The 16559-nt window shown below is 37.2% G+C and overlaps 1 protein-coding gene across 1 annotated transcript in view; it reads right to left on the reverse strand.

Annotated features, from left to right (window-relative positions):
• The window catches only part of LOC106879930 (ubiquitin carboxyl-terminal hydrolase 19), a 187638-nt gene that overhangs the window by 140198 nt on the left and 30881 nt on the right, over positions 1 to 16559 (reverse strand). Inside the window, exons 2-3 of the mRNA XM_089345165.1 lie at positions 16029 to 16148; positions 1519 to 1652 (exon numbers count right to left, since the gene is read on the reverse strand). Of these exons, the coding sequence (XP_089201291.1) occupies positions 1519 to 1652; positions 16029 to 16148 (254 nt within the window). The remainder of the gene's footprint in view (positions 1 to 1518; positions 1653 to 16028; positions 16149 to 16559) is intronic.

Genomic DNA, 16559 nt, shown 5'->3' on the forward strand with positions numbered 1-16559 from the left:
CCAGTTATGCGACACTGGCATCAGCTGTGTGTGTGTAAGAGAGAGAGGATCAAAGTTAGTAAGCTTCCAACAGTCCCCGCAAGGTACAAGAAACAACTTTCAGGAACAATAGTGGTTTATTGACATAGAAGTTGGTAAGTTTTTCCAATATCAAAGTTCAATAAGCTGGAAAAAGTTATTTGTAGTTTACAGTTAGCAGCTGGAGTTGCTGTGTATGTGAATAAAAATCCCAAATTAGGGAATGGAGTAGATAAAATCCAGGCTACTTATGTTTCATTGCTAGCAGACCCTTGGAAGTAGTAATTACCCAAATGAGGGGTAATCAGCTAGCTACTTGTCAGGTCAAAGATACCTTAATCAAATGAAGTTTACATTATTGTCAAGAGATCTCATTTTAACTCACAGGAGATTTGATCAAAAATGCGGCCCAACAAGTAACTAGCAAATTACCCCTCGTTTGGGTAATTACTACTTCCGAGGTTCTGCTCGCAACGAAACATAAGTAGCCTGGATCTTATCTACTCCATTCCCGTGACCAGGTAACCATGTACCTTCTCCACAGCGAAACACTTCATCATCTGACACAAGATCTCCTCCTCCAATACCCCCTCCCCTCTCATTAGATCTTTGTCTTGCAAGTTACTCGGTGACCCTGCCAATGCTGATGTCATGTAAAAAGTTCCAGTCCACACTGTAAAGTGGTTGGCATTTGGAAGGGCATCCAGCTGTAAAAACCTTGTTAAAACTGACCTTGCCCGTGCTTGTGCCATGTAAAAAACACTGCCAAAACAGACAGAAGCCTGGTGCAGGCTCTTCCCTGATCAGCTCCGGTCGAACCATCCAACTCATGCCAGCATGGAAGGTGGACTTCGAATGATGATGATGATGATATATATATCATAGCTAGCGGAACCTCATGTATATATACACAATGGACGTCTTTGGTTAGACCAAATCAACTCACAAGTCTTTGATTAGCCTGGCACTATGTTAGAAAACACTTGCCCAAGGTGCCACACAGTAGGACTGAACCTGAAACCTTGTGTCTGATAAGCAAAGTTCATACCATGCAACCACACCTGCACCTCTGTGTGTGTGTGTGTGTGTGTGTGTGTGTGTGTGTGTGTGTGTGTTACTGTCTCCTTGCCTGGACTTTGCATGATGGGCGTAAACAAGTGTCACTGTCATGGAAGCTGATTATTTCCAATCCTCAGTGCAAACACATCTGGTCATGGAAAATATTAGCTTACATGGAAACAGGTGGGGGGTGATATCAAGAAGGGCATCTGGTCACAGGAAAAAAAATCTGTCTTAACAATTTCCATCCAATCAAAGAAAAGCATTGAAAAGTGGACATTAAAATGACAATGACGATGACTGCAGAGGTGAAGGAAGAGGTAAGCAACAGTAAGACAGACAGGGGGGGGGGAGGTTCAACAACAGAGAAGGGTCAGTAATAGCAAGAGAGGTCAAGCATTGATGAGAAACATGATGAAATGGAGAAGAGTAGTGACCAACCTCCAGGGAGGTCCAATGGCTGTGAACCTTCTTTCTCACAGTCAGAACCATTGAAGTAGAAGAGTCGGCCAGTTCCATCTTGCAATTGTTGGAGTCAATCTCACTGTTGAATGTCAGACCCCACACTGTACCATCTGGAATAAATAAATAAATAAATAAATGATGATGATGATGATGAAACAATAAAAGTTGTAAAACAACTGAAATCCAAACTAAAACTGGAACAGCAAAAGATTGTGATTAAACGATGGCAAGAAAAGCTGCTTTGTGGTAAACACTAAGCAGAAAAGAAATAGACAAAGCAAAATCCCAACAATGGCTGAGAAGCTCAGGACTCTAAGCAGAGACTGAAGGATTTTTAATTACAGCACAAGATCAAAGCCTCGCCACCAGAAATTACCAAAAAACATGGGATGAAAAGAAATACAAGTAACTGCTGAATATGGGGAGATGGAGAAGAAACAATAAATCATATTGTCTCTGGATGCCCAGTCCTGGCTAAGAAGGAATATATTCACGACAGAGCTGGGACCTATATACACTGGAAACTATGCCAACACTATGGAATAACAACAGACAAAAAAATGGTATAGGCACATGCCAGAAAAGGTCACAGAAAATGAGAAAGCAACCATACTCTGGGATATGCCAATACACACAGATAGAGAAATTAAGGCCAATAGGCCGGATATAGTTGTCGCAGATCACCAAGAAAAAAAATGCTTTGTAATTGATATATCAATACCAACAAATGACAATGTTTCTCAAAAAGAAACGGAGAAACTTTCAAAATAAAAAGAATCTGGAGATAGAGGTAGCTCGAAAGTGGAGTCTAAAAACAGAATCAATTCCTATCATAGTAGGAATCATAGTATTCATAACAAAAACACCAGGACTAACAAGTATATATAACATACAGACAATAGCATACTAGGCATCTCACATATCCCATGTAAAACACTTTCAATACAGTAAAAATAAGAGCATCACAGCAAACCACAGCACATACTCAAGGCACACAGAGTTGCGCTCGGTAGAGCAGTGAAAGCACGTAATAAAAATAAGACTACTGCATAATAATAATGATGATGATGTCCTGGTGACAACAGGATCGAAGAAAAATTAACAACTATGATGAACTGAAGTGGGAAATAGGCAGGTTGTGTGCAATGAAGAAAATGAATATGATACCAAAAGTAATTAGTGTGCTTGAAAGTATCAGCATTCAACTTCAAACAAGGCTCAAAAAAACTGGAACGAATATAAAGATAGAACACCTACAAAAATCATCATTATTTAGAGCTGCAAGAGTTCTCTGCAGGGTTCTTGAAGTAAACAGGTGTCACCTTAGTCTGCAGGCTGTGGGCATCTGATACTTTCCTTCAAAGCCAGCAAAATAAGCTGAAAGTTTTCATCAAATAATAATAATAATCTATATATTAATATGCTTGTACCGTCGGTCTTTGTCACGCTGAAGGAGATAAGTCAGGATTAAATTCAAGTTATTTCCCTTGGCTTTGTGAAAAGAAGAAAAGGGCGCTATATTATCTATATATAATTACATGGAAAAATGCAAGCTTACAAGCCTGGAAAAGTACAGGACAAGTTATTACATCTGGTAAAGTACAGAAGAAGAAAATGTTCACTTAAAACATTGCAGCTAAGGATAACATTTCAAACAAAATACTTAGATTTTGAAAATATTAGCTTTTGTTAAAACAAGTTATTTCTTTTATTTGTTATTACTTGTTACTTCTATTAAAATTAAAAAGTAACTCAATGAAAATATTTTCTGCACTTTAAAAAAATATCTCTTTTTAAATTATTAATAATTAGAAAGTTGAAAATAGGTTATAAAAAATAATAGTACAGAATTAGTTAGCACAATAAATAGAATAATACAAAAATTAGTTATATATTACAGTAAAATCTACCTATACCAACAAATTCACAGTAAAATTTGCTTGAGTTATTGCCAAGTCTTCACATTTTTAGTCTTGACCCAATGCCTATTTTTTACATAATGAATTTACCTACCATATGTACTATTCTACTTTGCATAAAGCTTTAGCTATATTGGTACTTCTGGCTCTCATTTTTTAAGTATTCTAGTGTGTCAATATTTTACCAAAATGATGGTACCTTTTTTAATTATAATATTACTTTGCAAATTAAAATCAAATAATTTTTAATATTCAAATTTTATCCTTAGCTGCAATATTTTAAGTAAAAAATATTCTTTTTCTGTACTTTACCAGATTTAATAACTTGTCCTGAATTTGTCCAAGTGTAATAACTTGTCCTGGACTTTTCTAGGTTTATAAGCTTAAGAATATTATTTCTCTTGCTCGCATTTTCCCATGTAATCCATGTTTTTTCCAGGCTATGCTGTTATGCTAATTAATAATATGTCCATTTTTTTCTTCTTTATTTAGCTTGAGCTTCATGTTTTCTTCATTTCTTCTTCATCCAATTGATTACCCTGCCCCCTATTATTATTATTGTCCTTTTTATTAATCCCAGACCCAAGGATTCAATTCTACCCCACCAATAATGAGTAACATTAAAATTAAACCATGCAAGCAATATCTATTATAAAAAATTGAATGCTTGTTTTGTGTTAATATATAATTATTATATTAAAACAAATTACAAAAAACAAAGCGCAAAAAATATAATATAATAATTCATCTTTTAATTAAAATTAATTAAGAAACTAATTCTAATATAAAGAATATTTTCAAGATAAAAAAAACTTTTAATAAATTGCAGAAGAAATCATACAATGACCTATATAGTAACAAGCCTAGTAAAAAGAGAGACAAATGAAAAATGAAAAATAGAGCAATTAACAGGCAACTGATTAAAATACAAATGTAGATTAATTGTCAATGAAATTATGAATATGAAAGATTTATGAGTCTGTGGATTTTATTTTTTAATTGAGATACAAAAACAATAAAAAATATTTAATTTAATGAGACGAAAACTATGAAATTATCTGCAGTGTCTCTTTTACTCTTTTACTTGTTTCAGTCATTTGACTGTGGCCATGCTGGAGCACCGCCTTTTATAATTGTCGTTGATAATTTTTTTCCTTACCCCAATGACACCGGTGACATACACCGCTGACATATATGAAAAGTCCCCTCATGGAACTTAATCCATAAAAAAGTATAGAACTATATTATCACCCTCAAATTTGAGAAACAAACACTCATAACTTTTTTTTCTTTTAGAACTTCATATACAAAAACAATAAAAAAATATCTAATTTAATGGGACAAAAGCTATGAAATTCCTAATGGTGTCGTTGATAATTTTTTGCTTACCTCAATGATGCCAGTGGCATATATTAAAAGTGACCATATTTAACTATCGAATAATTTTTATTATTTTTGTGTTATACTACAAATAATCATACATTTTCATACAATATAATTTTGTTTTCAATTTGACAGTTCATAGACTGCACATTGCTCACTTCCACATCCCTGGGAGGTGTGAGTTTTGAGGTTGATTTTGTTTGTTTTTCACTGGATATATAAATGATACATCTGAAATAATTTATCATAATTATTGAGAATATTGAATAATAAACAAAAACTTACTTAACATTTTTTTTTATCTGGATACAATTTGCTTCAAGCCTATGAAAAGTAAAAATGATGGGATGCAACCATAGACTTCCACAAGTAAAGATTTGTCATGGAAGCATGTGTAGCTAACGTTGCATTATATTCCTGAAGAAATTCATTTTGCTAGAGTTACAACTGATTACATATAATTTGCTTTAGCATTCTTTATATTAATACACTTCTACCGTCGGTGTTTGTCATGCTAAGGGAGCTGCTTTTTATATCACTTACAGATTCAACCATTCTTAAAAATGGAAGAAAGAATAAGTCGACAAAGAGTGGCAGCAAGAGAGCGACAGAGAAGATAACGGCAACGGTTACCAGCGGAAGAGAAGCAAGCAATCAGTGACCGTATTTGAGAATAAACGTAAGAAATGAACTAAGAGGAGAGAGAACTTTATCTTCAGAATAGAAGAAACAGAGATCAAGAGAGAAGAAATACCATGAATCCTGAGGAGAGAGAGAGGCTTATTTACAGAATACGAGAAACAGAGTTCAACAACAAAGAAATGCTGTAAATGAAGATCTACCTTTAGGATTCCATATTGCTGATATCAATGTTATTTGTCGATACTGTGGAGCTCTAAGATTCTCAAGAGAGATCCTGAATTGTTGTCACAATGGAAAAGTATTAATTCCTGCTTTACAAGAAAATCCTGGTAATCTTAGGCAATTATTTGATATAAATAATCACGAAGGATCTAATTTTAGGAACAACATAAGAAAATATTATTCTGCCTTTGCATTGGCTTCTTTTGGTGCTCTATTTCTGACTCCAAGAAAACGAACATTGGAGTAGGTGCACGCTGTACCTTGAAAAACAGCCACAAGAGAGGTAAGCCCTGTTCATTGTGTAACAGCATGAGTCAAGTGAATTCCATCAGGAATCATAACAGAGATGTTATGATTTATTCAGAAGGTGGGACATGTAGAGATTCCCATTTGGTGTACACAGCAGAATCAATGAAAGACAACTTGATTTACGTTGGTTGTACAACAGAACAATTACACAAAAGATTTAACAGGTACAGATATGATGTCAGGCACAATAACAGTAGTTCGACAGAACTTGCCAAACATTTTACATCAAATGGCTGCAATTTTGAAAAAGACTTGAAAGAGAATATTCTCAGAAAATATTCTGAATCTGCTTCACTTTCATTTCTCAAAATGCATGAGGAGAAATATGTTTGCAGGTTAACATCACGCCCTGGAGGAATGAATAAAATGACAGGAGAATATCATCAAATTTATACAAAACTGTTTGATTAAATATTCTTCTTCCTTTTCTTTCTTTTTTCTGTCTTTTTCTTTTTCTTTTCGCCTGTTATAAAATTCAAGCTTAAAGACTGATGATGTCATTCCATCAACGTATGGACGCTGGTTGCTCTCGTTCATACTTTAAATTTAAATTTCTGTAATTTTGAATTTTTATCACTTCTTATTTTGAACTTGACAAAAACAGACTTACTGTTGAAATATCATTCAACTAATAAAATATCTATTACAATCGAATCGCGTTCTTCATCTTGACTACTTACCATTGTGAAGAGTTACGTCAATCATCATCATCGTTTAATGTCTATTTTCCATGTTGGCATGGGTTGGATGGTTTGACTGAGGTCTGGAGAGCCAGTGGCTGCACCAGGCTCCAATCTGATCTGGCAGAGTTTCTACAGCTGGATGCCCTTCCTAACACCAACCACTCCAAGAGTGTAGTGGGTGCTTTTTACGCGCCACTGGCACAGGAGACAGTCAGAGTGTACTGGTATCAGCCACAATCGATTGGTGGTTTTTACCTGCTATCAGCACGGGAGCCAGTCAGGCGGACCTGGTACCGACCACATTCGGATGGTGCTTTTTACGTGCCACCAACACGGGAGCCAGTCAAGCAGAATTATAACAACAATTTCTCAAAAAAATTTAAAAAACCTGCTCTATTTGAGACAGTAAGGATTTTGTGATTGGTACTTGGATGTTCAGTCTCTTCCATGATATTTAACATCTAATTTGTAGAAAGAGACCTTGAGAAACCCTGTGAGACCTTTGACAAGTAGTTGCTGTCCACTCTCACAGAATTAACTGGAGCAAGTAAGATCAAGAGCTGAGAATTTAATAATAATAATGATGGTTTTGAATTTTGGCATAAGGCCAGCAATTCTGGGGGCAGATGCAAGTCGATTATATCACCCACCCCCTCTCCCAGTACTCAACTCGTACTTATTTTATCAACCCCAAAAGGATGAAAGGCAAAGTAAACCTCAGCAGAACTTGAACTCAGGAATGTAAAGACAGATGAAATGCTGCTAAGCATCTTGCCCAACATGCTAACAATTCTGCCAGCTCACCGCCTTGACTTGACAGACAGTACAAAATCCCCGGTACACACAGTATCTTCAATCTACAACATCACACTATCGCAGCAGAGTCAATATTAATAATAAATGCTATGTAATTGATGTTGCATGCCCCTTTGACCCACAAATAGTCAAGAAGGAAGGCGAAACGATATACAATCCTCTTTTGTACAAAATAGCTCAGCAGTGGGAAATGAAGGAGGTGAAGATAGTGCCTGTTATTGTTGGGGACAGTATCAGAAGGCATCGAGGGGAATACAAAGGAAATCAGAATAGAGTGCCCTGTAGAGGTGTTACAAAAGGTCTGCCTCTTTGACATGGCCAGAATAATCAGGAAAGTATTAGTTGAAAAAACGGATCTATTTCAAAACAGGGGCACCAGTATTTTCTTAACGAAACACTAACGAAACACTTTGAAACTTGGGACACTGGTAGAATGTGTCATATAAAACATCTTTTACTCTTAGTCTTCTTAACAAAAAAACGTACATCGCAAGTTATTCCATGTTAAAGTTGTCATATTTCTGTAATTTCAACCAATCACTGACGTCTATTCAGCTGAATAGAGTTACTGCTGGGCGGTCATAAAAATGTTATTATATGTGACATATTTCATCCAGTTTAATCGTAATTTATACGCATATATTGTTTATATAATAAATTACGCTGTACGTATCTATGTGTGTAACAATTTTAGAGTTCGGATTCTAGAGTTAGGGTTAGGGTTAGGGTTAACAGTCTGGTTAGGGTTAGGGTTAGGAGATTAATACGATATACACCGTTACAGCGCTAACTGTTTTCAACTGAATAGACGTCAGTGATTAGTAGAAATTATCGAAATAAGACAATTTTTTACATGAAATAAATTCGAATACAAAAATTTTTTTCTGTTCTATAACACAAAATAGATAAGTATACGAAGTTTGAAAGTCTTTCGGTACCAAAAACACTACATAAGACATAAATGAAAACTGGTGCCCCCGTTTTGAAATAGAACCGAAAAAACATATAGCATGGTGCCATCAGGTGCAGGAAGCAAACCCGTTATGCATGCAATACTCCAGGAGTTCTAACAAAACCTGAGTTAATAATAATAATCCTTTCTACAATAGGCACGAGGCCTGAAATTTGGGGGGAGATCAACCCCAGTGCTCAACTGGTACTTATCTTACAGACCCTGAAAGGATAAAAGGCAAAGTCAACCTCGGCAAAATTTGAACTCAGAACATAGTGCAGACAAAATACCGCTCGACATTTCACCTGGTGTGCTAACGATTCTACTAGCTTGCCGCTTTAATCATAATAATAATAATAATATTAATAATTTCTTTTATTTGCCACCAGGGTGAATGATGAGGGGGACAATATAAAAACCGACATACAAAGTGGGTGTTTACATATAATCATCATCATCATCATCATCGTTTAACGTCCGCTTTCCATGCTAGCATGGGTTGGACGATTTGACTGAGGACTGGTGAAACCGGATGGCAACACCAGGCTCCAGTCTGATTTGGCAGAGTTTCTACAGCTGGATGCCCTTCCTAACGCCAATGGAATGATTAAAACAAAAAAGTATACACAGTATACATTAAAAGAAGGGAAGTATACATAGTATACGACAGTAACAGAGAGAAAATAAATGGTGATAGTGATGGGTGTTTTCCTGATACAGAAGGACCTCAAGGGATAATCAGAGAACCCCACCATCCAAGATCACCCTGAAAACCAATGACAACTGCCCTCTCCAACTCCTTTCCTCCGACTCACAGGTCTACACTTAGAGCAGTACCATCCACTCTTGCCATATTGGCAACTTTTACCCACCTTTCAATAAATTCACTGGAGGAGAGCACTCCCGCTCCCCACTCTCACTTTCCTTTGCAAGTAAAACTTGAAAATGTCAATGAAGGCTCTACCAAAGAGGAAAGTCTCTGTCCTCATTCCTTTCAGCTTTGTTCACCAGACAACCTCTTTTGCCACAGCAAAGGAAAACTGCCTTGCCTGCCTGACTGAAGGAGAGCAATAGGGTAACCATCACTATGGACTTGACCGACAGATGGATCCATCCCACATTTTACTTCTCAGAGTTCTCAATCTTACTTGCTCCAGTTTATTTTGTGAGAGCGGACAGTAACTAGATGGATCTGTCCTACAATGCCCAGACACTGAATGAGTGCATGCAGAATGGTTTCATTATTCTGCGTGCACCTTGGACAAGCCCATCTGACAGCACATCCGTGCCTATAGAGTTCATCTCAAACTAGTAGCACCGCAAAGCCAGGGACATCTGGAAATTATCCATAGTGGTCCCTGACTAAAACATCCTCTGGAACAGACTAGCCAGTTTGTTTTCATCAATGCCCAAAGTTTCCCTGAGGATGTCATTGCACTTCCCTGCCACTAATCTTCTATATGGAATCATTAATCTTCTAAAGTGGAAAACTGATTCTATTGCCTGATGATCCTTTGCCTCAGAGAAATGGTCAGGAGCCATTCTCACTGCTAACACATCAGTCACAATGCCTTTACTGATCACCCCTTCTAGTTTGCTAACTAGTTCTCCCTCTAATCTATTTCTTTCTATTGCTCTTTGCTAAACAATATCAATTCTGTTCTAATTGCCCTCTTCATGGCAATCCACCACTGGTTGTTGACAACTGCCCCTGCCAACTGCCACTTAACTAGTTTGCTAATCCAGTCCCTGTAGTCTTTGATCGCTGGAAGGGACATGATCAGCTTCCAGTAACCAAGTCCCTGTGTCTATGAGTCCTATCTAAATCAACTATGTAGATCACAAATTTGTGGTCTGTGTAGCCAACCAATTTGAATTGTTGACACCCTATGCTATCCCTCTCAGCTGACCTAACAAATACTCTATCTAAATACAATCTGGATGACGTTGTGGTTGCTCCACTGGCATATCAGGGAAATCCAGTCAATACTTATCAGACAGCTGGAAGTTTCTAAGCAGGTTTTCGAGGCTTTTACACCCACTTCTTCTATGTACAAAACCCATACAGTCCTTCCACATGTCCAAAATACTATTCCAGTCCCCCACTAGTACTAAAGCAGATGTTTCCAAAAATGTTTCTAGAAGCCTGAAGAGATCTGGCCTTCTGACCCCTGTTGGGGCATACATGGCCTCCAATCGAAAGGAAACACCTTTGCTGCCATTCACATCTAGGACCACCCACCTACCATCTGGGTCCAAGAAGATTGCCCTTCCAAAGATTTTTGGAACAACACTGCTACACTGACACCTACTCCCAACAGATCACAAAATGAGAATATTTCGGAGTCTTTGAAAATGGATGCTAGAGTATGCTTCCCAGAAATTCTTGTCTAACTAATGATGGTCACATCTAAATCAAGGAACCTGAGATTGTTGAGCAGGTCACCCTGCTTCCAAACAGAACCCAGGCCCCAAACCTTTACACAACCTACTCTAAGTGTAGCCATTTAACTTAGAGAAAAGAAAATAGAGTTACATACCTTGGTCTTCAAGGGTTACTATAGACACAGTCTTTTTTGGGGTCCGGGGGGGGGGGGGGCATCTGTTTCAAATCCAGATATGTATCCATATCTGTATGGATTAACATCCTGTCCAATGGAGTTTGGGGGAGGAGTTCTACAAAACCTTTCCCACTTCTTCCAATGTTTTTTGTTATTAATTCAATCATTTCAATGTTGCCCTTCTCAACAACAGTTTAGTTGATGAAGGAAGTCTGTACCCAAGAATGACTATTGGTCATTTTATTTTTCAGGTCTTTCTTTTTGTTTTTGTGTTTTTTGTTGTTGTGAATATGTTTGTAAAATTGGGTTTTCTTGTGATGAAAGTGTTGACATATTTTTCAATTGGTGTTGTGACAGGTTTCGTCTTTCACCGTCCTGTCTCAGGACCTTCAATTTGGGCCAATCTGCATACTTCAGATTCAGTCTGTCTCTTATCCCTGACAAAGGCATTTTGGTGCAATGTCAATAAGGTCTTTGCTTTTGTGAGGCTTGAGTTGGAGGAAAGAGGCAGATGTGAGGTAGTAGCTGTGTCCACACCTTGAGGAGTTGGTAGTAACAGTGGAAAGCTTCATGCTTTCTCCACTACAGAGTAAAAGACTTTGAGGTGGTTCATATTTCCACACACAAAACACTTGGTTTTTTTTACCTTCTCTATAAACAGACATCTGTTCACATCCACTGAAACAGAAAAAAATCAGGAATGCAATTTATTTCCTCAGGAGAAACTAGTAGGACTGGAATTCCATAAGAATTCCAGTCCTACTGAGTTGTGGGGTGAATTTCATTTCCACAATCTCCCATTACTCCTCCAGAATGGTTAAAACTCTTACTGGATCATGGTGAGCCAGCATATTCTTGACTTGAACTCAAATCAACCTTTTACCCATATAATGAGGAATCATCACAAAAGTCTGGGACATGCAAGTTATAGTTGCCGTTCTTCTGGTTTCTTGCTCACTGTTGCAGCTACCATCCCATACTGTTTACCTTTGTATATGTGTAGCACTGAGAGCCACACATCTTGAAGGTATTTTTCAGTCTCTGCCAGAGTAGGAAATTGCAAGAAACACATTTGTATACGATTTGTTGTTCAGATGTTTTTTATTCCGCCTCACTAAGGCACATAACACCTGGTTTCAAAATGTCGCTTTTATATTGGAGTGCTTTACTTTTCAACTCTTCAACCAAATGGACAGTCCACAAGCGAACTGTCCTTGAAAAAGATAGAGCGTTGTTGTGGACTTTCATGTTATTGTTGCTGCTGCTGCTGTTGTTGTTGTTTTCTACATAGGTTCTACTGCAGTTACCATTGATAACTGCATTGTTCTTTTTGCTGTTGTTTTCAATCTTGTTGTTCATGTTGCTGTTGTTGTTTTTTATCTTGTTGTTGATATAGTTATTATTGTTGTCTCTGCTGTTTGTGCTGCTGCTGCTCCACACATTGTCGCTACTGTTCTTGTTTTCACTGTCTTTGCTGCTGCTGCTAGTATCATTGCACTTGTTACTGCCATCAGAGCAACAAGATAAAATTCTCTATTTCTCTTTCACAATAAATCAATTTTAACTCCAGCCATGGCTGCGTTTGGTAATGCTGCACTCTGTCGATCATTATCATTCTGCCATATTCCAACATTTTTTTAAAATCGGAAAAAATATGTGAATTCTTCACAAAAATGCAAAACAAATATTACTGGGTGTAATAATAATAATAATAATAATAATAACAATAATAATAATAATAATAATAATAATAATAATAATAAGGGAGTACACGAGGAGAGTAAAAAATTATTGCAGTCAAAGCTAATTTCAAAATATCTTATTGAAGCAATAAATTACCCTTAATCAGATATGGAGTTGGAATAATGGACTGAACCAAAAACAATATAAAGAAACTTGACAGAAAAACTAGAAAATTGTTGATAATGTATGGAGCCCACCATCCAAAAGCTGATATCAACCAACTGTACTTGAGGAGAGACCAGAGTGGAAGAAGCTTAAGAGCAGTAGAAAAATGTGTACAAATGTAAAGAAGAATTCTAGTAGAGTATTTACAGAGCAACACAGAAAAACTATGAAAGACAGTTAATAAAAAACAGGTGAAGTTGTAATGGGAAAAGAGGACAAGAATGAAATATAAAGAGAGCACATCAGACAGATTGACGAGAAACCTCTGAATGGCTAATTTTGGAGAGCCATTGAAGACATGAGTGGAACAAAATCCTAGGCTTGGTTAAAAAAGGAGCAATTAAAAAAAGAAACAGAGAGCCTAATTGTAGCAGCCCAAGATCAAGCAATAAAAACAAACAACTTGAGAAAAAATATAAATGGAGAGAATGTATCATAAAAATGTAGAGCCTGTGAAACTTGGAATGAGACAGTGGCACACATTGTGGAAGAATATCCCAAATTGGCACAGGAAGAATATAAGAAATGGAGGCATGACCAGGTTGTAAATGTTTTACACTGGGAACTGTGCCAGAAATGGGGATTTGAAGCTGGAAACATGGTACAATCTCCGAGTTGAAAGAGTACTGGAGTCAAAGGAATGTAAGATTTTGTGGGACTTTCCTATTCAAACAGACAAGAAGTTAGAAAATAAGATCGGACAAAACAATTATAAATAAAGAAAAGTGAAATAGCTTAATCATTGACCCATCATGCCCGTTTGATTCCAGGATTGTAAAGCAAGAGGATGAAAAACAAGAAAAAAACATTCCCTTATAATTTGAAATATAAATCCACGTAAATCCAACCAGGAATAAGACCGAATCTGAGCCAAACCAAAATAATAAGTGAGAGATTACTGCATGTAATAAAGCAACACAAGAAAAAGAAAACGCTTTTCCCTATACACAAGGAGGTGACAAAATACAAAAGAGAAACAAACTACACTGATACACTGCCCTCAGATGACAACATAGCAGAAATGGTCAAAGAGACAAATAAAAAAACATGAAAATAAAAATACAAAACACACTAAAGAAGAAATGGAGGGAAAAATTATTCCATGGTCAATAGCTAATAACACAGTATTTGCTGTTTTAACAAGGCATCCATGTTAAATTGGATATAAAGATTACCTTTTGGTATTAATATTGCTTCCATCATTAATTAATTTTTAATAAGCCTGCTGGCTATTTGCAACCTCAGCATCTGAAAAGATGCTGAAATTCTATATATCATAGCAGTGAGATTTGACTGTCATGCAGTGACCGGTGCTTCCCAATAGAATAAAATCATGTGATATGGGAATTCCAGTGACTATGATGGACAAATTTCACCTGCTACTATCCATGTGTGTGCTTTTATGCACCAAGTGCTTATATCAGAGGATCTCTCAAGGCTAAGAACATAGTATTCAGTGTTCTAACAAGGCAGCCATATTAAGTTGGATATAATGATTACACTTTCGTATTAATACTGTTTCTATCACTAATATTTAATAAATAATAATAAGCACATACAGTCCTTTGGCACAGACAGACACAATTGTGTAGCCAAAGCATTACAATTTCAAAGAGGTTCTGAAGTTAGCAGGAAATGATACCAACACGAACTAGAGATTGTGATAGAGAATGGTCAGGTTAAGGTCTTGTAGGATCTTACTGTACAAACTGACCATGAGATTCAAGCAAGATGAACCAGATATTATCATTCTAGGCAAGGTGTTAAATAGGTGCATCATGAAAGATATGGTTATGTCTGCTGATATGAATGTAGAATACTGTGAAACTTGGACAATTTATGAATGCCATGCCAAAAAGCTAAACTGCTTCCACATGAACTGCTGGAGAAATCTGTTGAAAATCACCTGGCAAAACAAGGTCCTAGACTGATATATCAAGCATTTACACACTGCTGAGGAGAGCACAACTCAAGTGGGCAGGTCACCTTGTTGGATTTCCTGACACGTGACTTCACAAGAGACTGTTTTACGGTAAATTGGAAAAGGGCAAGCATACACAGGGTGGACAGAAAAAGCACTTCAAAGCCTCACTGAAGAGCTTTTATAGATTAACCTCAACACCTGGGAAATGCAAACACAGGATTGCTCTGCTTGGTATAGCTGCACCAACAGAAGTGCCACCTCCTACAAACAGAATAGGATCATAAGAGCACAAAGAAAATGTGAATTGTGCATGTCCAGAGCCAACTCTTTGACTTCATTCCCAGCAGACCACTAGGGTCTGACCTGCAGCAAAGCCTCCCGAGCATGCATTGGACTGATTGGCCACAGCTGGACACACCATGATCTATCTTTTCCATGTGATGTCCTGGTCATTGTCAACAACGTTGGACAAACATCATTAGAGGTTAAAGAACAGGTAAAAATAGGAAAATACCAAGACTCAGCAAGGGAAATGCAAGGACTGAGGAGTGTTTCCCAAAAAGTTAATCTCAGTAGTTACAAACAGACTGCATTGGTCAGACAGAATTTGTGGAGTCAGATTTTCTACAGCCAGATGCCCTTCCTGTCACCCAGTAAGGTAATATTACGCCATCATCAGATACATTTTCACAAAACATTGGAAATGAAGGACACCACTTACCTAACAGTGACTGTCACTTCACATATCAAGACAAAAAGGCAGCAACACATACATGCACATACACACATAGATACATATACATATATACACAACAGGTTTCTTCCAGTTTGCATGGTATCTTGAGTAAGTGTCTTCTACCATAGCCTCAGACGGTCATTGCCTTGAGGGTGGATTTGGTAGATGGAAACTAAAAGAAGCCCGTCACGTGCGTGCGTGCGTGCGTGGTCGTCTACCACTGTTTGACAACCAGTGTTGGTGTATTTATAAACCTGTAACTTAGCAGTTCAGCAAAGGAAACTGATGGAATAAGTACCAGGCTCTAAAAAAATAAGTACTGGGGTTGATTCATTCAACTAAAAATTCTTCGAGGCTGTGTCTCAGCATGGCTACAGTCTAATGAGAGAAACAAGTAAAAGATAAAGAAAAGCTAAGAGAATGACAGTTACCTTGAAGCTTCATCTTGACTCCAGTCTGTGAGAATTCTGGATCACTGAACTCAGCTTCATCTCCTAATTTCACAGTGATGGTCACATGGTCATCTGTTTGGTTCCAGTCATACTTCAGGCCTGCAGAATAGAATGGACACTGGTCAGTATTGGATATATTGAGATTAATTAATTGCTGGTCGGGACACCATATTTCATTATGCAACCATAATATACTACCAAGTATATTAAAAGGTCATAAGTAAATACTGTGCCTCATGTGTTAGCAGTGCAATTATATCACTTTTTAAGGATTTTTTTCGACAGAAATTAGAGCCAGCACTGAAAGTTACAACATTTCATATACGAATTTGTCTATGTAAAAAAATGTTATCAAAGATAGAAAAATAGGTAATGGGTGTATATGCACATTTCAAGAGTTACTGCTCCTGCTTCAATATTCCATCCAATCCACTAACCACCCACAAACACATTGCTTAAGTAGCCACTAAATTTAGTGGAGTCACACTATTGGACAGACTGATTTATATA

The sequence above is a fragment of the Octopus bimaculoides genome, chromosome 29 (genome assembly GCF_046866305.1).
Source record: "Octopus bimaculoides isolate indiv1 chromosome 29, ASM4686630v1, whole genome shotgun sequence".
Taxonomy (NCBI): Eukaryota; Metazoa; Mollusca; class Cephalopoda; order Octopoda; family Octopodidae; genus Octopus; species Octopus bimaculoides.